Source organism: Lactuca virosa, chromosome 9 (genome assembly GCF_052849685.1).
Source record: "Lactuca virosa cultivar CGN04683 chromosome 9, Lactuca_virosa_CGN04683_v6, whole genome shotgun sequence".
Taxonomy (NCBI): Eukaryota; Viridiplantae; Streptophyta; class Magnoliopsida; order Asterales; family Asteraceae; genus Lactuca; species Lactuca virosa.
Window position 1 is genome coordinate 65,378,688 of NC_136434.1, and position 22,373 is coordinate 65,401,060.

General features: G+C 31.6%; 1 protein-coding gene across 2 annotated transcripts; it reads right to left on the reverse strand.

Moving 5' to 3' along the window:
* Positions 1 to 1,817: 1,817 nt before the first annotated feature.
* Positions 1,818 to 5,785, reverse strand: LOC145135563 (uncharacterized protein At5g43822-like). Of its 2 annotated transcripts, XM_079069823.1 has the most exons (8): positions 5,498 to 5,785; positions 3,258 to 3,423; positions 3,005 to 3,167; positions 2,798 to 2,916; positions 2,544 to 2,723; positions 2,367 to 2,423; positions 2,157 to 2,221; positions 1,818 to 2,027 (listed from the first exon to the last, which is right to left on the reverse strand). In XM_079069823.1, exons 3-8 carry the CDS (start codon positions 3,134 to 3,136, stop codon positions 1,984 to 1,986), a joined length of 597 nt encoding a protein of 198 aa, XP_078925949.1. In that variant the 5' UTR covers positions 3,137 to 3,167; positions 3,258 to 3,423; positions 5,498 to 5,785; the 3' UTR covers positions 1,818 to 1,983. The 2 variants fall into 2 exon arrangements, with proteins under 2 accessions (XP_078925949.1, XP_078925948.1); XM_079069822.1 differs by lacking the exon at positions 3,258 to 3,423.
* Between the last annotated feature and the right edge of the window lie 16,588 nt (positions 5,786 to 22,373).

Sequence of the window (22,373 nt, forward strand, 5' to 3'; positions counted from 1 at the left end):
TGTATATATATATATATATATATATATATATATATATATATATATATATATATATATATATATATATATATATATATATATATATATATATATATTAAGTGTTGATATTTGTAAGAACCAAAAATTCATTACAATTAAAATTTCTATAAATACAAATATCTATCTTATATATCAGAGGATGATTGTAAATTTTTAAGGATACATTCAAAATAATGTTTAAGACATTGTTTAACATTTAAATATGAAGAGTATTAGTGATGATATTATCATTTTTATGAATACATTAATTTATATTATCGCATGTATCTGTGAAACAAATATTATATTTTATTCGTATTATATTGAGGCATTAGAGACATTTTGGATGAGTAGTTATGTAATTTGATTACAATACAAGAGGTAGTGGTATTGGTTCATCTCCAAAAAATGATTAGCACTCCTCATCCGAGTCAAAGTAACTCGCCGACTTACATGAGTTTTAGCAAAAAGGCAAAACAAAAACTAAAATAAAAAAAATAAAAAATCTGACAAAAAACCGCAAAAAAACCGAACCGCAAAAAAAACCGTAAAAAAACCGCAAAAACCGAACGACATAAAAACCGAACGGTGCGGTTTCTAAACTTCAAAAAACCGAAATTGGTTTTCGGTTCGGTTTTGGCCGAAAACCACACCGAACAGCACCACGCTCACCCTTAATATAACATAAATAATTTATAAGAGAAAATAATTATTTATTTAAAAAGTTGATTCTTCCATATAAAATATATTTTTCAAGTTATACTAACTTGTATGTAGATGAATCAATACTACCAAGTAAAATAACCACCTATCATTCCAAACTACCACCATTCTATGTGATAACAATATTTGCCATACTTTTACGAGGTTGATGTCATTATTTAGTCCAACTCCTTGTAATATTTATACTTAATAACTAATAAATATTTAGAATTACTAAAGGGCTTCTTATTTGTAAATCATGTAATATTTGTTATTTTATAGTTTACATCATTTACTATTTTTTTTTTGGTAAGGAATGCAAAACCTGCCTCATGTATATATATTTTTTTACTATTTATGTTTATGTGTATTAGTGTATCCAATAGGTCCAGGCTAATGTCATCGTTTAACAACTATTAGTAATTTTGCAGATTAAGTTGTTTATTATTTAATTGTTGAAGTTAGTCATTAAACTTTATTTAATTTTGTTTTAGTTTAATCATTTCATTAAGTTTTACTCTACTGAACCTTTTAACAATTACTAAAGAGCATCTTACAATTGGGAAAAATATTTAGATTATATTCACATGGTTTTGACGAAGAGACAACAAGGGCCGATGGTAGTTGTGCAACCGATCATTCCATGTTCAATAATAATATAAGTTCAATAAAGTATATGTTTTAATAATAATATAAATTCTAATAAAACAAAATATGAATATTAATTATTTGTATATTCAAGTAATTGTAAGTTTAAAACTAAGATTAAATAAAATATAAACATATGTAGATGCCTCACTTGCGCCATGTGGATGTAATAGCAACATTTTTGTCAAGATCAATTTTTGTCAAAATCAATCGATCGTTGAAAGTTATAATATTTATTTGTGTAGAATTGTTTAGTAAAAATAGTTGTAAATTTTTGAAATGTGTAAAATGTAAACATGAAAACTAAAAACTCTCAAATGTTATTTGAAGTAGCTTCCGGATTAACAACATTTTATTTAAAATAAAAAATTTAAGCGCTAACTTTCAAACAAAACTTTTTCTTTGATTCAAATTTTTTCCTTAAAGCTAAAAACACTAAAAAAAACAAATTATTGAACATACTCAGCAATTTTTTTTCTTGAAATTGTTGTTTAAACAATATTAGTAGAAAAAATAGTTTCTTGATAAACCCTAACATTTTAACTAAAATTAAACAAAGAAGATTTAATGTCCTACACCGCTACACCTAAACCCTTAATTTTACATTCTCCCTCATCAACAAATTTCTTCAGCAAATATGACGTCATATATGGATTGCACTGCACAAAAACACAAATCAAACTAAATACCAAATTCACAAAAATTGATAAACACGCACTTCAGAAACAAAGATAAAAGAGTAATAACAAACAATCATTCTTTCAAAATTCAAAAACTTTATTTTTTACCTTCTTCTTTCAGGATATTCGGTTGATCTACCAAAAGTCGCTCGAGACTTTGTAAATCGCCAACACTACAATGAACATTAAAAAAAATTATAAATATAAATTTTTCTACAAATAATTTTTTCAAAACATAATGATCATGTACTTTTGGTGGGACCGGGACCCTTTGTGCAAAAGACATAAATGCCCTTGTCCTATGTAAAAAACGTATACCTTGGTTTCAAGGCAAGGCTAGCAAGCGCTGATGTCACGGATGATTTAAGCACGTACCTACACCATTTGATTAAAAAAACTACCTCTGTATATTATTTCCAATTATAAAATAAAATGGTAGGCTTAAAAATATCTGATAATATTAAATTTATTAATAATGTATGTATAGATTCATACTCTGATTGATACATCTCATGAAGAATCCGAAGGCCTTCTAAGCAATCTGCAATACTTGGTTTTACACCAATTCTGTGATGTAATTGTTTCATTGAAAGCTGAACAGAACCACCTTTCACTTGCTGTTTAGCATCACGAACAGTTTTTGCAAGAGACAAAACAACACCATTTAATTCCTCCCTAAAAACATCAAGATATCATAATTATTAAGCTACATATAAATTAACTAGGATTATGGATTATTATAGACTTACAGAGTTTTAGTCATTGAAAGCAATATCTTCTGAAGGGATTCCATCTGTTTTGTGAAGATGGTATTTTTAATGTTATCAAGGTTTTTTAGGGAACCATAGTTTTTGGGACTTTCAAGCAACTGATAAGAGGGTAAAAAAGGAAATATAATCGATAAGAATTAATCAAGAGATTGAATCTATGTATGTGGAAATTGGAATGTGAATAACCTGTAACCTTCCAATGATGGAAGAAGCATTTCTAAACTGTGACACTAATTGAACATGGAGGTTGTCCCATCGATCCATGTCATCTTTCACCCTCTTGAATTTCTGCTGAAACTTTTTCACTGTTGCCTCCATTATCAACCAACTTTGAAAGGCAATTTCTTATCTACATTCCAGCAAGATATACACCATTAGAGTCTGTTGATACTCATGTTATAAGTTTACCTATTTATTTTGGGTTTACAGTGTCATGAACCTCAAAAATCTAGCAAACATGTCAAAATCAACATCTGGAAGAATGAGGGGTTCATAGCTCTGTCAGGCATATACACAAACACATGGTATGGTGTCCACTCGGATTATTAAGAATGAAAAGTTAAAGCCTTATGAACACAAAGCACATCAATTTGGAGCATCAAAACCTAAAAAGAACATATTCGTCATAAATCAGTATAGTCAGTAGCAATTAAATTGAATAAAAACATGCCCAGATTAAGCAATGAAACCAACGATCGAAATTCAAACAGTGTGCCTGCGTAGGTATATAAAGAACACGAAAATTGGGATATGATGCATGTAAGGGATCAAGAACTGAGACATCATGCCTCAATCAGAAGTGTTAAAATTAAAAACCAAACTTCTAAATTATACCATTTTTTTTAACAGTACAACCCACTTACCTAAATGTTGTAGCAGCCGCAGGTTAGGGCTCTGTCGAAGGGAAATGCTCTTTAGAAGGGTCAAAACGGCGTCGATTAGAGTGTTGTATCATGGCAGAAATCAATCGAGGAGACAAGTGAATGCTTGTATCTGGGTTTTGGGGTTAAAACTTAAAAGGGAAAACGATTATAATTAATTATTATCGAGATATTATTAATATCTCGATAATAATTAATTATAATCGTTTTCCCTTTTAAGTTTTAACCCCAAAACCCAGATACAAGCATTCACTTGTCTCCTCGATTGATTTCTGCCATGATACAACACTCTAATCGACGCCGTTTTGACCCTTCTAAAGAACATTTCCCTTCGACAGAGCCCTAACCTGCGGCTGCTACAACATTTAGGTAAGTGGGTTGTACTGTTAAAAAAAATGGTATAATTTAGAAGTTTGGTTTTTAATTTTAACACTTCTGATTGAGGCATGATGTCTCAGTTCTTGATCCCTTACATGCATCATATCCCAATTTTCGTGTTCTTTAAATACCTACACAGGCACACTGTTCGAATTTCGATCGTTGGTTTCATTGCTTAATCTGGGCATGTTTTTATTCAATTTAATTGCTACTGACTATACTGATTTATGACGAATATGTTCTTTTTAGGTTTTGATGCTCCAAATTGATGTGTTTTGTGTTCATAAGGCTTTAACTTTTCATTCTTAATAATCCGAGCGGACACCATACCATGTGTTTGTGTATATGCCTGACAGAGCTATGAACCCCTCATTCTTCCAGATGTTGATTTTGACATGTTTGCTAGATTTTTGAGGTTCATGACACAGTAAACTGTAAACCCAAAATAAATAGGTAAACTTATAACATGAGTATCAACATTCAACAGACTCTAATGGTGTATATCTTGCTGGAATGTAGATAAGAATTTGCCTTTCAAAGTTGGTTGATAATGGAGGCAACAGTGAAAAAGTTTCAGCAGAAATTCAAGAGGGTGAAAGATGACATGGATCGATGGGACAACCTCCATGTTCAAATAGTGTATATGACTTATTCTTGAAAGTACAGTGAATATAATATATGTACACAAAAAATAACCTAAATAAAATTAATGAATACATTATCATTTATAACGTTATCATAAAACTTTACTCCATAACTTTTGGTAATTTATTCTCTTACTAATATGATAAGTTCCTCTCATACTAATTGTCCCCAAATAACTTTATTAAAAAAATAAGAACTAAAGCAGTAAAGCTATCTATTTATTTAGGCTTATTATTCTTTAGTTGTTATCATTTGGTAATCATTTATCAATGATTAAACATTCTTACTAGAGGTTGCAAACATCGAGCATTCTACAAACTTTAATCAAGCATTCTTACTTGTAGTTAATTAATTGTAGTTAATTAATTGATAGCAGCAAGCAGCAATATAAATGATTAAACATTCTTACTAGAGGTTGCAAACATCAAGCATTCTACAAAATTTGATCAAGCATTCTTACTTGTAGTTAATTAACTGATAGCAGCAAGCAGCAATATAAATGAGTTCTATATAAATCGAGTTCTGATAGCAGCATTCTACAAACTTTTTGACAAGGAAACTCATTGATAAGATACACTGTATGAAATTAAGAAACCCGGAAGAGCTTAATTGCAAGCAACAGAAATCGGTGAGAGTGAGAAACAAAAATCGGTGAGAGTGAGAAGCAGAAATCGGTGAGAGTGAGAACTGAGAAGCAGAAATCGGTGAGAGTGAGAACTGAGAAGCAGAAATTGATAGCAGCTGAAACTGATAGCAGCAACAAGTGGTATATTACCGTCAAATGCGGAAGGCTTCGGCGGCGGTGACGGAAGAAAGCTGAAGTCGCAGGTTTGCCCGTGGGAGTTGGAGATTGGAGAAGTCGCAGCAGCAGTCGCCGCTCGCCAGTCGAAGACTCGGAGTACAGGTCGTCGGATCCTACCGCCTACGGGAACGGGAAGGAAGCTAAAGTCCTCGACTCCTCGAAGCTAGAAAGTCGCCATTCCTGTTTCCCCATTCGTATAATCGTATTCTGAAGTGAAGACTGAAGACGGACGGAAGTATTGACGCCTTGAGGGAAGAAAGCGTGATTACGAGAAGCCCTAATTTTCCATTTGTAATTTCCATAAAATATATATTTTTTATAAAAATATAAACGGGCCCCGCGGGAGTACGGGACGGAAATACTCACTCCAGCCCCCGGTCCCGAAAATAAACGGGAGTTAATATCGCCCCCGCCCCCGCTCCCGCTCCCGAATTTTTTTAAAAATTAGTCCCGTACGGTATCGGGGTCCCACGGGAACGGGGTCCCGCGGGCTTTTTTGACATCCCTAGATATTATTATATATATATATATATATATTAAAGTTACCAAAGATTTTAACAGATTAGAGTGTTGTATCATGGCACATTTTTTTGTCAATTTTGGTTCTCCAACTTACAACATTGACCTTTCACCTTTATGCTTTTGTTCACAAACAACACTTTCACTTTGGTTTGAATTTTTCATAACCCTCACCTTTTATTACATATTATTAATATTTAGTCTTTTGACAGAAATGGTCCCTCATCATTATTATTATTATTATTGTTAGACAAAATTACACGATTGGTCCCTGTGATTTACCAGATTTAACATTCTCTTTTTGGTTTTAAATTAATGTTTTATTTATTAGAAAATATTCACCCAATATCATAAACCCACCCACCATCTGCCATCACCACCACCACCGCCGCCAAAATTACATAAAAAAGACCAAATTACCCTAACATTAACGGACAAAAAGCAACGATATATATTTTCCGAATTGGTTTTCTGACCGCTGCCATACATGGCAATAAAGTTCAATTTGTGAGACCATTTCTTTATTTTCCTCATTTATTGCAAGAAATAATGATTTAGATTTCTTTACTTATGTAATTAGATTACATTGTTTATCTTCATTTACTAGATTAGCTCAATGCAATTCAACATGCTATTTTACTTTACAAAGCAGTACCTTCCGATCCCGGCAACGCCGGGAAAATCTTTTCTAGTATATATATATATATATATATATATATATATATATATATATATATATATATATATATATATATATATATATATAAAGGTTTAGGTTCTATGGAAAACAAAAAACCTTAAAAAAAACCTTAAAATCATAAAAATGCATAAAAAAATACTTAGAGATCACAAAACTTTTTTTTTTAATTTTTTTATGAGAAAATCGATGCTTTTAATACAAAATCGCTGAATTTTTTTTTGAAAAAAAAACCTTTTTTTTATATAAAAAAAATTGATTTTTTTATTTTTTTTTTTTTCAGCGATTTTATTAAAAAAGTTGCGATCTTTTCATAAAAAAATTCAAAAAAAAGTTTTGTGATCTCTAAGTATTTTTTTATGCATTTTTATGATTTTTAGGGTTTTTTTGTTTTCCAAATAACCATTCCCTCTATATATATATATATAATAAAGAAACGATTTCCCTATTATAGTTCAATACATATCGATTGAAGGCAAACGGGCAACAAGCTGCGCCGCTAGCCCTTTCTGGATAGCAAAACCAATTCTTTTGAAAACTACATTTGTGGATCTAGGAGATATGACATTAAAATGCATGACCCGTTGGACTCTATTGAGGAGCTCCACCGCCTCTGGTGCGAGAATACCAAATGTATCGAATGCAAAAGGAACAAACACAAGTTGATTTGCTATACATGCATTCTCGTGCTTTACCACTTTGCACGCAGCGGCTTTCAAAGCGGCATGCCCAGCTGTGAAACCCCCGCTCCCCAACCCAACGAGAGGAGAGACCCCAGTAAGATCCACGCACGCATGCTTCCCTCCTATCCATCCAAAGACCAAAATGTCAGCCGGTCTAAGTGTGGACCTTCCATCGTGCGGGTCCGTCAAAAAGTTTGGCGCTTCTTTCTTCACAGAAATACCAGCACGCCGACAAGCATCAAAGAGAGCATCCCGAACCACATCATGTCTATACTTGAAACCAGGGAGCTCTCTACAATGAACCGCGTGTTCCCCAAAGGTATCCAAACATGCCTTGCGACAAACTGGACATATCTCGTCAATTGGGAATATGAGAATCATGAGGCGGTAACGAAGGAAACGACCAAGTCCGCGAAAAAAGACCGCTCCTCGTAAATTTATTTTTTTGGATGACGGAATTTAACCGAAAGGTATAAGCAAGATCATGAAGTTATTTATTTCCTTTAAAGATTCACGACAGACTATATGTACCCTCTATGCGAGGGGCAAAGCCATCAATTTTTTTTAGGGTGTTCCTCATAAGTTAAATTATCAAACATCCACAAGTAGAAGTGTTGGGGTATCATCTAAGTTTTCTCCATTATGCAAAAATTCTAACGCGGAGTCAAAACATCTATTTCTAACATGTACTTTTCACGAAAAATATTTGGAATCAAATTCAACAATGATGTAACTTTGATGTTACGGGATGTACATCGATTAAGACTATTTCAAATCAATCACTAAGTGGTAAATCACTGATTTAGCATGGTATAAAGTTCTCCCAATGCTGCAATATTAGGTGCCGATGGTTTTCGGTGAACTATGAAGGCTACTATGTTTTTTATAAAAAGGAAATAGATGGAAAACTATGTTGCTATAGCCTATCTCAGCCAAAAAAAATACTCTCGTGCTTTTAATTTGATGATTTAGTTCATAATGTTGCTAAATTACGCTTTCTAGTTTTAATTGCCAGCTCCTCGCCGGTTGTACTTTTTTTTCAAATAAATTCTCAAAAGTTCCAAAAAAAAAAGTTGTATTTGGCATATATTGTTGGATTAGTGTCTAAGTCCATAACTATTTTGGTATGTACTTGACCCGATTGTGAGCATGGTCCTTTTGGGTTGCCTTCACACGGGTGACTAGACAGGATGACAGTTGAGGAAAGAGGTTGATTAGGGCATAAATATTATATGAATAATATATTAATTTGGAATCATATTATTAATTAGTATTTAATCAGAAATTAATTAGGAATTAATTTTGGGATTAAATGAATTAATTAAAAGTACAGGGGCTGTTTTGTAATTATTTGATAGTTGAGACTTTGGGCTATTGGATCACCTTTATTAAGGCTTGAACGAAAATCCTAGAAGGATCTAGGAGTTTTCGTCCAAGGGCTTAAGGAAAGGAGTCCATGGACTTGCTTAGGCCCTAAGCTAAGGGATTAGGGTTTCCACCTTGAAACCCTAGCTAACCTCAAGTATAAATAGCACCCTAAGGTACTAGAATTCGACCACCCCTTGGGAAAACCTTACTAGGGCTGAATTTTGGAGCTTAGTACCTTTTCTCCTCTCTCTTATATTCATCCTCTCACTCAAAGTGTGTTTGTGAGCCATTAGAGGTACTACACTTGTGGTACTTGCTTTCAAGAGCTAAGGAAATTCAAGGAACTAGTTGTTATTACTACATAACAACAAAAGGTATGTATTCTATTCTCCTATGTCAATTTCGAAAATAGTAGATGCATGCTAGGGTTCTTTTGTGTTCATAAAGTTGTATAACTAATAGTGAAAACATAGATCCAACTCTAGGGTTGCATGCACACATAGGATTGTTTGTATAAAACCCAACATATATAATGTTTACTAGATGTACTTAAACACGGAGGGAGAAAGATAGATCATACCAACAAATTACATAGGTAGTTACTCTACACCTAACAACCACAAAAAGGTAAAACCTCTTACAAGTTAAGATAAAAAAAGAATCAAACATAAGACGAAGGGGACTGAGGATGCTTCTACAAGTTTGGAATGTTGATTTGGCATTGAATTTCCCGGTTCCGGAGAGCATTACTCCATCGTTGGAACGATCGATGAAGAAACAAAAGCACAAATCAAACATTCTGAATCTACCTTCTGATTTGGCGCCATTATTTTTCTTCTCTTACAGACGCAACGCACGCTTCTACTTTTGGGTTTCTGACTTCTTAATTCAACGGGTTTCAACTGTGAAAGAGGGTGGGCCTGGAACCTAGGCTAGTAAAAAATTGAAAATTAATTTTGAGGGTGGGCGTGGGCTTACCCAAGCCCTCATGTGGCTCCGCCCATGCACTATGTTATGTCAGCGGGTGATATTTGACTTTTTTATTCGAGGGATAAATATATTAGCATCTTTATTGACCTATTGTGTACGAATTAGCCCTCTTAAAAAATGAAAGTATCAACCTTGATGACCATACGAACCAATGTATTTCACAACAAATTTTCGAACTTCGTTGCTCAATTGAACCATTTTCAAAATGGTCACGTTCATTAATGGTTATTTTAAACGGAATGGAAACACAAGTAGTGGGCCTTAGTGGGAGTCCAGGGTAGCCCATGCTAACTTTGTACAGTGGAATTTTATTGAGAATTTTTTCGATATCGTATAATTTTTCTGTCGAGCTACCCTTACATTTTGTTATGGGTGTATCACTTATCACAATGATCAAACTTTTCATTGTCACCTTCATCATATTTACAATATGAAGTGTAAAGCTTGGATGCTAAACAACACAATTTAGTTCTTAGCACTTTTGTAACATCTTGATTTTGACCTAGAAGTTTTGGCCATTTTAGTGAAAATGTTTGTTTTAAATTAAATAAAATAAGTAATTAATAATAAAATATAATCATATTATTATTTTATAATTGTATTATGGTGGAATTAAGATATTATTTAAGACTATTTAGTCGGTGGTCAAAATTTGACCAATTAACTACGTATAACCAAACTTGTCATAAATTATGGTAAGGATCGATTTAACAATTGTGGAATATCTACAACTTGTGTGGAAAGGGAAGGGGGGGGGGGAGTTTGCAAAGTTAGGAACCTTGGTTGTCAAATTTGAAGGTATCAAACTTAAAGCTCATTTTCCCCTCTCATTCTTCACCATTCACACTATGAGGAGTCTAGGGATAGTTCTATATAGTGATTTCTAGGGAAAGCTTGATGGGTTTTGAGCACTACAACATTCCTATGGTGTACATGCAACCCTAATGCTTTGGATCTAGGTTTTTCACAAGTTATACATGCAAGTAATCATCCAAAGCATAAACCCTAAGTCTAGCATACATAATTCGAAGTTGATAACTAAAACCAAGTTAGATGAATACTTTTTCCTTGTAGCTAGTTGATCTTGACCTTCAAGAGCTTGGTGCCTCAATTGTTGCACCTACAATGAGTCACAAACACCAAATATCAATGGATAATTATGAGAGAGAGGGAAGAGGCTCTAAAATCGGCTAGGGTTTCTATGAAGCATTCATTGACCGATTTCTAGGAGCCAGGGGCTTCCTTATATAGTTGAGCTCCTTAGGGTTATCTACTTGGAAACCCTAAATCCATTGCTTAGGCCTTAAGCAACCTATAGATCCCCATATGGAAGCCTTAGACGAAATTCTATGGGCTCCCATAGATTTTCGTCCATCCTATGCCAATAGCATCCATTAGCCCAAACTACAACTATTACTGATTTACATAATCAGTCCCCGTTGATTTAATCAGTCTTTTTTTATCACTAAATTAGTTCCAAATTAATTTCTGATCAATACTAATTAAATAATATGATTTCACAATTAATATATTATTCTTATAATATATTAATAAATCACAATTAACCTCTTTCTCCATAATTCATCCTATCATATTGTTATGGTGAAGGCAACCCAAAAGGACCATGCTACTATCGGGTTAAGTACATACCAATTATAGTTATGGGCTTAGACACCTAATCCAACAAGCTCCATATAATGATTTGTAGCAAAAAGCAAGAAGTGACGATCAAGGGTTGAAGGTTCAAGAGCAAGTGTATCTATAAGTATAAATCATATTAGAACATTGGAATAGAATGATTCTCTCCTTTGAGCCCTAATTTTTTATCTAGGGTTTTGTTATAGGACCAAATATGTTTTTTGTATATCAAATGTAGTTTGGTATGGATTTTAATGCTTATTATGTGTTCTAAGATACCTGAAGGTTACAAGTTTCTCAACATATGGTTGAATCTCACCTCCAGTGGTGGATTTAGTAGGTCTGGAATTGGTAGGTACCAATTCATTTTTTTCACTAAACCGTGTACCATACAGATTATAGTTGGTACAAAAAAATTTCTACCACTACCGTAATCATTATAGTTAGTACCAATATGTTTGGCTACCAATAAGTTTGGTTATTACATGTTGCTAATGGTATATACCAACATGTATGAGAGTTTTGTGAATGACGATTTTCGTGTTCTTAAGCATTGTAAACCTCAATGGGGGTTTTGTGAATAAGAGATTTTTAGTTGTTGAGATTGAAAATTCATTCCAAAATGATTTTATTAATTTCTATCATCAGCTTATAAGTTAAAACGGTGAAGGAATATTGAACACGCCAACAAAAAACTTCGTTAATTACATATTTTGATAGAATCCTTTACATGAAATTTTTGAAGAATGTTAGATTTAATTGTTTCCAACACATGTGACTTTTTGAATGGTTCCTAGGAATACCAAGGAAACCTTTATTGATATTTTTAGTGACAGTTTTTTGAAAAATAAACAAAAAAATAATAAGAAAATTCAGAATTTTCTTTCGAAATTGTAGAAAAAAACATTTATTTTTTCCTTGTCCTAAATACAAATAAATCCAATACAATAATATATCAATAATAAAGTATCCATCAAAAAACTTAAACAAACTATCATAATTACATTTTTGAAATTAAATATATGTTAAGGTGTTATAATTTTTTCAACACGTTTATATAACCAACATAAACAATATATCTAATAATACTAATATTATAGTGAAAAAATATATCCATGATAATACAAAGGTTAGACATGAAAATCTTATTTTGATAGACCCGTTTTTCATGAGTCTCATAAGATCTAAAGTGTAAGAAAAACTTTTAAAAGTTGTAACATAAGTTAAAAAAATGATCAAAAATATTATACAAAAATATTGTAAAAAAAACTTACATAAAGATATATAAATTGTAAAAAAAAAAAGAGTGAGAGAGAGAGAGAGAGAGAGAGAAAGAAAGAAAGAAAAACTTTAGTAATTTGTGATACAAGTTTAAAAATGTTGCAATTTTTTTAAGAGAAGTTTAAAAAGACCTTAAAAAAGTTTAGAAAAAAAGTTGTAAAAAAGAATTTAATTTTATGACAAAGTTGTAAAATGATAAAAAAAGAACAAATTTATGAAAAATTTAAACATGGTCTAAAAATATAAAATTGAAAAATGATATGATATCTTAATATAGCATTATCATTGAATTTAGGATATAAACTTTTTATAATTCTTTAAATTGCCAACAAAGTTTTTTTATTTTTTTAAAAGAATAACTAACTCTTGTTATATATATATATATATATATATATATATATATATATATATATATATATATATATATATAACAAGAGTTAGTTATTCTTTTAAAAAAAATAAAATATGTTTGTTGGCAATTTAAAGAATTATAAAAAGTTTATATCCTAAATTCAATGATATATATATATATATATATATATATATATATATATATATATATATATATAAAAGATCGGGTGAGGATTCTTTTTAAAGTGAGGACTCGTAAGGACACCTTAAAAAAATTGAAAACAAATCTAAAAAAAATAAAAATTATAAAATCGAGCATAGTACTATATCCGGGAGAAAAAATTGGAATTTTTTTTTTGGCATCATTAAAATTGAAGTACGAATCATTTTTATGATCTATGATTCAATTTTTATGATCCATGATTCAATTTTAATGATGCAAAATGTTTTTTCCAATTTTTTTCTCTTCGATATAGTACTCTGCTTGATTTTATGATTTGTATTTTTTTTTTTCAATTTTTTTAAGGTGTCCTTACGAGTTCTTACTTTAAATATATATATATATATATATATATATATATATATATATATATATATATATATATATATATAGAGAGAGAGAGAGAGAGAGAGAGAGAGATTGGATCGAGTGAGGACTCATATTTTGGTGAGGACTACGAGGACTAATCGTGACCCTCCATCTAAAAAATTAAATGGCTATGGTTTTTTTTATTTAATTGTATTTTTAATAAAAATTGCAGTGGCATTTTTGAAATTATATCGAACTTTTTGCCATTTTCCGTCGAGGGGTAATTGTTTTGAGGGCTCAATCGTCATTTGCAAAAAGCAAACCCTAGTTACCGTATTATTTCACCCCCCCCCATTTTCTTCACTCTTCTTCGTTCTTTCACTGTATCAAATTCTCAGTTTCAAGCATCGATCGTACAATCCTGTCGTTCGAAGTTGTAATACTCTTTCAATCATCGTGTTTAATCTTCGCAGTTCTCCGGTTGATCTTATGGAAGAAGGTAATCTATTGTTTTTTAGTTTTTATGTTATTAAGTTAGTGTTTGATTTCTTTATGTATAATCAAAGTCCTTATTGTTAGTTTTTGCTATATTGTTGTTCAGATTCATCGATTATTTGTCATTGATTCAGTTTTTTCGTTTTTTTAATTATTACGAAACCCTAGTTTTTTTCTTTTTTGCTATATCTTCTATATTCGTCTCTCTCTCTCTCTCTCTCTCTCTCTCTCTGTGTGTGTGTGTGTGTTTTGGTTCGATTTTCTGTTAATCAAAGTGTTTTAAGTTCCATTTATTGATTGTCGTTGTTGAAATTGTTAGATTATGGGATATTGTCACTTTTTGATATCGTTGTTTTGTTAATTGAAGTATTTATACTTTCTTTCATGTATTCGTCTTTCTCTGTTTGCTTTGTTTTGTTTTTTTGTTAATGGAAGTATTTGAAGTTCAATTTATTGTTTATCATTTCTGAAATTGTTAGATTTCTTGATATTGTCACTTTTTGATATCGTTTTTTTGTTTATGTAAACATAATTTTATCAAATTTTCATGTTTATCTGTTTGTTTTTAATATCAAATTTTTAGTTTGTTATGTTAGTATTTGTTTTATGTTGTCTTCTTTATGTGTTTGTATGACTTGGTTTTCGTATATTGATTATCGTTTATATATATATATATATATATATATATATATATATATATATATATATATATATATATATATAAGTGTGTTTTTATTATTTTCTTTCTTTTCATATATTGATTCTTTGTTTCTAACATGATTCAAAAAATGGTAGTTGTTATCTATATACATTTAAGTGATTCATATTTGTTTGTTTTAACAGTTATAAATATGATTGTAGATGTTTATTTTGTTATCCAAGGTAAGCTAAGTTATTATTCATTTTAGAAATTATCTTTTATAATCATTGTAATTATAAGAATCTTTTACAACAATTTTTATTTTATTTCTTAATGTTTGTTTTCATATTTCTAATTCGTTTTTAACATCATTTTCTTATGTGTTTTATTCATATGTAGTTGAATCAAAGAAAATGAAGATATTAGCTCTTCAAAAAGATGCAAAAGACAATATTATTGATCTTTCTTCTAATAGAAAGGCTTCATTAAGGTCCAAATCTTTTGTAGATATTTCATCTTCTTCCAAAGGAACTTCATCAGTCAAAGTTGTAAATGTTAATAAGGTTTCCAAAGTCATTACAAGTCCAAATGAAGATGATGATTTTGTTTCTGCTTCTGTTGTCGGTTAAGTAAACGTTAAGAAGGCTGAAATTGTATATAGGTATCATCCAGGTTTAATATCTAGTATATATAGAAGTCTTAATGGTAATCAGAAAGATGATGTTAAGGAAATAGGGTTTGGATTTGTTGAAGACTTTGTGGTTAAAAAAAGTTTCTAGGGAAATCTGTTTGTGGGTTCTTGAGAGATATGATGAAAAGAGAAATGTTATTTGTATCAATGGTAAGGACATTCATATTACTAGGAGAGGTGTGCATGACATATATGGACTTCCAATGGGTGATATTTCTATGAAATTTCCTAAGAAAAGTCATTATGGGATCGTTGTTATTATAAACCGGAGGAATCAATTTTCTATTTCTTGGATTAGGCTTCCTAGTCTCAGAGAGCTTTTAAAAAAAGCACTGATTCAGGTTTCATGTTTTTATTGAATTTTTTGGTTGCATATGTGACCATCATGGTTGATGGTCCATCTGTGGGTACATGCAACCAAAAATTTGATGAAGAAGTGTCCATTAAAGATCTTGATTGGTGTGGCTTTGTAATTGATTGTTTAAATTAGAGCAAAAAGTTGTTGAAATTTGAATCAGATTCAATTCATGTCAAGAATCCTCAATACACTTGTCCTCTTGTGTTTTTAGTGGTAAGTTTAAATTTTATATTTTTTTGAATTATTTTTTCTCAATTTAATTATTAATTATATTTTGTTTTCATGCTATGTAGTTATTGTATCCTCATTGCACGAAGTCATCTTCAGAGTCTTTTGAAAGGGTATATCCTGCATCATCTTATTGGTCTCCAATTGAAGTTAAAGATAATTTGAAAGAAGTATTTAGTGATGGAGGTTATATAAAATTTGAAGTCATTCAAACATATGAAGAGTTTGTTGATCATGCAAGAGTTAAAGATTCAAAAACAAAAACAAATTTATATTTTTTTTTTCATTTTTATGAAATATTTTTATTTTTATTATCTTATTTAATTTTTTTTAATATTTTAATTTAATAAAAAATTGATTTTTTATATTTATAGATGAGGAACACATTAGTCTTGCTAATGTTTTGAGAAGAAGAATGGAAAAGAAAAAAATGAAAGAGATTGAATAAAGCAAATATGTTGTTATGAAAAAGAAAAAGATGAGAAAGAATATCCATTTGAAAAAAATGAATAAAAGTTCAAAGAAAAAATTTAAAGCTCAACAAGTTGAAGGCAATTTGTTTTTTCAATTAATTTTTATGTTTATTTTCCTTTGTAATCTATTACATCTTTTAGTTTTTTGGATCATTCTGAAAAAAGAATCAATATTGTTAATGAGAAATCAATTGAGAATGAAGTTCCTATTGTTTTGGATTTTGCTGACAAAGAAAAAAAAGTTGTTGAAGATAACACAAAGGAGAATCAAGTGAGAGATAATGGTAAGTTTTATTTATTTTTTATTTTTTTATTTGTATTTTATTTTTAATTTACTTTTATATTTTGAATCAATTCATGTTTTTGTGGATAATGCTGATAAAGGAAAGAAGTTTATTCAAGTGAACATAATTGATGATGAAATGAGAAATGATGGTAAGTTTTTTTTTTAAAGTTTTTAATATATATTTTGAATTTTTTTTATTTGTTTTTGATAAATATTATAATGTGAATGAAGATTGGATGGATAGCAGCTTCTGTTCCTCGATTTGATATTATTTTTTATGGTTCAAAGTCTTTAGAGGTATATATGTTTTTGCATTATGTTTTTGAATCATATTCTATTTGATCATTTTTTTATCATCTTTTGATTTTAATATTATTTTTCAGGATTTTAAGGAGAAGATTAGTTTTTTTGTTTAAGAGTTATAGTTATTTGAAGCCTACCATTGATCATTGGATCAATCGTGCTTGGAATCAGTTCCCAGGATTTTAAAATTATTTGTTTAAAAGTTATAGTTATTCAAGTTGCATAAATCAAAAAGTTCATATTAGTCGTTAAATTTTGTTTTTCCACTTGATATTTGCATTTTAACATTATTTGTATACCATTTTGTCGATTTGCATATGCGTGGGTACAAACTTTTGTTCACCATTAGTTAGACAAACATAATGATGACGAATGCAAACAGGAGTCCCAAATCGTCCGCAATCCTGATGAATGCAATCAAAGAAACTATTACATTTTAGAACTGCATCTTGTGAATATGAAATGACGTCCTTCAAACATATAATACAATTTTTTAAAAAAAAGATAAATGTTAAGTCATACCACACACACACACACACACATATATATATATATATATATATATATATATATATATATATATATATATATATATAACACTTCAGATTGCTTGCATACTAATTCATGTACAAGTGTTGTTTCATAACATGCATAAATACCTTCTTCTCAAATTTTAAAATTAAGAAAAAGGATTGAAAGATAAAGTAATTTAATTAGTCTTTTTTCGGGTTGGAAAGAAAAGAAAAAAAAAATATTATTTTATGCCTAATCAGTCCAAAATTGAACAACTCATGATTTTGAAGGGAGAAAACATATGTTTAGCATTCTCTTTTTTTCTTTTGCTTCCTTTAAAATCTAAGTAGAGGTTTCCCCTTTTAATCACTATTAATTCGCTCATTTTTTTATTTTGTTTTGTTAAAAAAAGAAAAAAAAACGCAATAGCAAGGTGAAAATGACTTCCTGACACATAGAAAGAATTGTTCACCTGAAACATAAAGCAAAAAGATCACAATGAAGGTTCGTTTCTTTCTCGATTTATGATGAATAGAATAGAAAAATCAATGTGTCTGGGTGTGTAATTGTTTGTCTATGTATTGTTATTTTTTCATTTTCTTGACATTATATAGACAATGTTAACTCATAGGCTCCTTTAACATGTAATGTTAGTTTTGTATCTATAGATTTTAATGCAAAAATGAATGTTGTTGACTTTTTAGATTAGGCCATCATTAATTTTTATATTTGCAACAAATTGTTTAAAGATATTCGAATTTACAACCTACGCCTTATAGGTTATCCATGTCTCGAATTTATACAGATATCATAGAATGAAGGAGGAGTTGATCACTTATCTAAGGGTTGAATCCTAATTAGATCAGATTTCGATAGTTGCATTGGATGGATAACTCTATGTTGATTATTGGTGAGGTATTGAACCTCATATAGTTGATGACTTGTCCAAGTGGGAGACAGTTGGAAAGAGTGTCCAAGGTCATTAACTATTGGTAATATCTCTAATAATAACATGGTCCTTTTATGTTTCCCTCAAGGCCCAAGTTGAGTAGAATAAATAAATGAGAAATTAGTTTGTTAATTATTATGGTTTAATAGTTAATCAGAAACGAATTGGAAAATATTTGGGAAATTAGTTAAATAGTTTAATTAATTAAAGGGTTAAATATTCACTAATCAATAGCTGATTAATCAGGAATGTTCCATAACCCTTATGGGATTAGTTTTTGACGAAATTCCTCTTGGATGGAGTACAATACCTAGGAAGCGATCCAATGCTATAAATAGGTCCATAAGGAACTCATTCTTCCATACACATTGGCTTGATATTTTTTCCAACCCCCCCCCCCCAATAAGGATAATTTATAACCCTTTTAGGGTTTGTTAAATTGACCATTCTCCTAGTTTGTAACATCCGCTTTCCAGGTATGCTTCTTTTGAGTTTGAATAATTTAATCTAATTTTTTTGTAAGGTTTTGTCTTGTCCATGGAATGGTAGTAGAGGGACCAAGACATGGCATTTCCAGTTTAATGGAAACGCATTCACGAGGCACCACGACGTGGCGAGTTGCTTGCCATGACGTGGTGGCGGTTGGGGTTTAAAAATGTAACATATACGTTCAGTTATCGTGTTATGTAATTTTAAAAGTGAATAATATTATGAAATATTATATAATTATGAGTATTGAGTTCTAACGGATAGTTGTTACTAGAAATGAAGTAAAACTATGTTTAGAATCATCCAGAATGTTTTGGAAGTCTTATGAGATTCCGAACATTAGGCAAATATTGAAATTTAACGAAAATATAAAATTTGAAATAAGTGAAATTTTATTATTGAAAGTTGTAAAGAATCTCGTTAGAAACATTTAGGCGAAAACCTCATCGAAATCCGAGTTATAACGAAGAAGTTATGACCAATCGAAGATCCGCGACAAACCGGCACGGCGCCGAATGACGTAAAAAATGAGTTTTTTGATAAACTACTTTTTAGCCTTGGTGATCTAAATAAAAGTCGTAGTATTTGTTAAACCGATAATTTTGATAAAAAGAACGCCAAAATCTGACTTCGTATGAGGAAGTTATGATTTTTCTAAGTTTCAGCTTAGCAGTAGACAGCTAAAAACTCGAATTTTAGATCGAGTGATTTTTAGCCGACACAACCTAAACGAGAATCGAAGGTCTCGTCAATATTAGTACAACGGTAAAAAGATAGACGAAAACGGACATCGGATGAAGAAGTTATGAATTTTTAACGGATTTTCCTGTCCCGGTCTGTTAAAAATAATAATATTAAAAATAAAGTCAAAATTAGCCGACGAAGTCTAAACGAAAGTTGTAGAGTATATTTCCGCCTACGCGTGCATATAAAGAACGTCAAAAACGGAGCCCGTATGCGAAAGTTATGGATTTTAGAAGTTTTGGGTTCAATTTCCAAGAAAATTCGCATGGATAAGCTTCATCCGGACCAGCCACGTCACCCTCGCTCCGAGCTGGCCGCGTTTCCGAAGCAGCTGCATCATCCGAGTCATGGCGTGTTCGAGGAACGACGCGTGTCGCACAGGTGTCCGAGTCTCGCATCCGACGCGTGCCACCGTCCAAGCCGAGTCGTCTGGCGTCCGACCCTCGCATCCGAGCCGCGCTGCTGCTTCCGCGTGGCCTTCGCACCTGCTGCCACCTGCTCTCTCCGGTCCGAACCTCGGCCCTATAAAAGGGAGGTTGTGAGATCTACCGACTAATGTTGGAAATTCTCACATTTTTACACCCTAAACCCATTTTTAACCTATTTCAACTTCCCCCGAAGCCCCGAGATTATTTCCAATGCCCGAAACACGCCCCGAAGTTCCCGAGAAGCCTGAAAAATTTATCTTTTCGGTTTTGAAGCCCAACCCTCGCAGAGCCCGGTTTTCAAGAAAACTCTCGGTTTTCATTGAAGAAAGTCAATTATAGTAACGAAGTGCTGCCCAAATTACTATTTTAACCCCCGGTTATTTCACGGTGAGTTTAATATATAGGAACAATTGTATGTTATGTGTTATATGTGCTATGTGCTTTTCAGTGTTATTATTCTGGGTTATTTTCCCGTGTTATTTTTATTTCTGCTATTTATGATAGCAAAGCTATACCTTTGACCATGTGATCAGTGAAAGGACTTAGATTCGCGGTGGTAATGGTACGTAGCCTCTGGCCATGTATCCGTAAGAGAATGACTTCTATTTTATGGCATTGGCAGATGGTTAGACATGGCTATAAGCCTGAAATCTACCGAAATGTTTAAATCAGAAAGTGTATGTCTTCTGTGCCATTTGGGCCGAAGCTTTATTGATCGTAAATCTTTGTATCAAATCATTGATTGATATGGAAAGTTTGTCTCATGATTCATATATTCCTTTGTTGTTCCTTGTTCCTCTTTGCTTCTGCCATATTGAAGTATATATATATATATATATATATATATATATATATATATATATGGCATAACGTTATATTGTATCTATTATTGAACTCACTAAGCGTCACCGCTTACCCCTCTCAGTGTTTAACAATTGCAGGAGATAAGTAACCAGTATGGTTATATACTGTCGGAAGATGTAGAATAGTTTTTACTATTACTTTTGTATTTCGGTTTATGTTTGTATAAAATTACAATATCCTGGGTAGTTATGTAAAATATTAAAACATAGTCGGTTTGTATCCAATCTTTTGTAATCACTTTATTAATGTAAGATATTGTTTTATAAATATGCATGTAGCATGTTTTGGTGTAACAGTTGTCTTTAGTACGAAAGTTAGGGTCTTTCAAAAAACCTATATCTTAGGATTAGTACCCTATTTAAAGGCACTAACTTCTAGGGTTGCCTTATTTAGTAGCCTCCACCTTATGAGATCGTATCCCACCTAAACCCTAGCCTCACTGTGTGTTTGAAGTGTGTGAGCCCATTTTATGAAGGTTGAAGGAAGAAGGATCATTTCTTCTTGCTTGTGTGTTTGGTTCCAACTTAGATCTAATATCTTCATCACCTTTTTGACCATTTGAAGCTATAAAGTTGCTATCTTGCTCATTACTTCTCTAGATCTATTGTTAAGTCATTTTATGAGCTTTTGGTCTAAATCTTCTTGTTCTTGGAGTTTGAGTGAACTCCAATACCCTTGAGTACATTATATGGCTTCTGGACCATGGTAGTGGTTAGAATGAAGGCTTTCATAACTTAGCTTGGTGTTCATGCTTTTGGTGCATCCATTAAGAACTTAGGATTAGAGATTTTGACTTACTGGGATAACTTAATGGATGAAGTTAGAAACTTTATCCATCAAGACCTTTGGAAGGATCAGATCTAGGCTTTAGACCTCTAGAGATTTAGGGTTAAGAGCTTAATCAATTAATTTGTTGGAACCATTTCCCATGACAGTGTCACCGCAATTGTTTTGGCATGTAGTCACCACCATGACGCGGCCATGGTGTTAACCATGGTGTAATGACTCGACCGTTAACTTTTTGACCCAGTTGAATTTTTTGGTCAAACATGAGGGTTCTAGGCTGTAGACTGAGGATTTGCCTCTAAGTGATGCATAGGTGGTTTGTAGTGCTAGTCTTTACTTCTGCATGAGCCGTGGTTCTGTCTACTCGTCTGTGAGGTGAGTTTTCTCAATATACTTTGTATTCTAGTATGTATCATTTGTGTGTTAGGATGTTGATATGATGTGGTGATCTGTTAGATTGGTAGATCTGTTATGATTACATGTATTTTATTGTTATGGTATTTACAGATATCGACATGTTGTGGTTGGGTTGAGGCGGTCATGCTT

Bases quoted from the DNA above. Each gene is read 5' to 3' on its own strand.
- LOC145135563 (XM_079069822.1), bottom strand. From the start codon at position 3,136: ATGGAGGCAACAGTGAAAAAGTTTCAGCAGAAATTCAAGAGGGTGAAA. The intron at 2,917-3,004 runs GTTATTCACATT...CCCTCTTATCAG, and splicing joins CCATCATTGGAAGGTTACAG to TTGCTTGAAAGTCCCAAAAA. The intron at 2,028-2,156 runs GTAAAAAATAAA...GTTTTTGTGCAG, and splicing joins GAATATCCTGAAAGAAGAAG to TGCAATCCATATATGACGTC.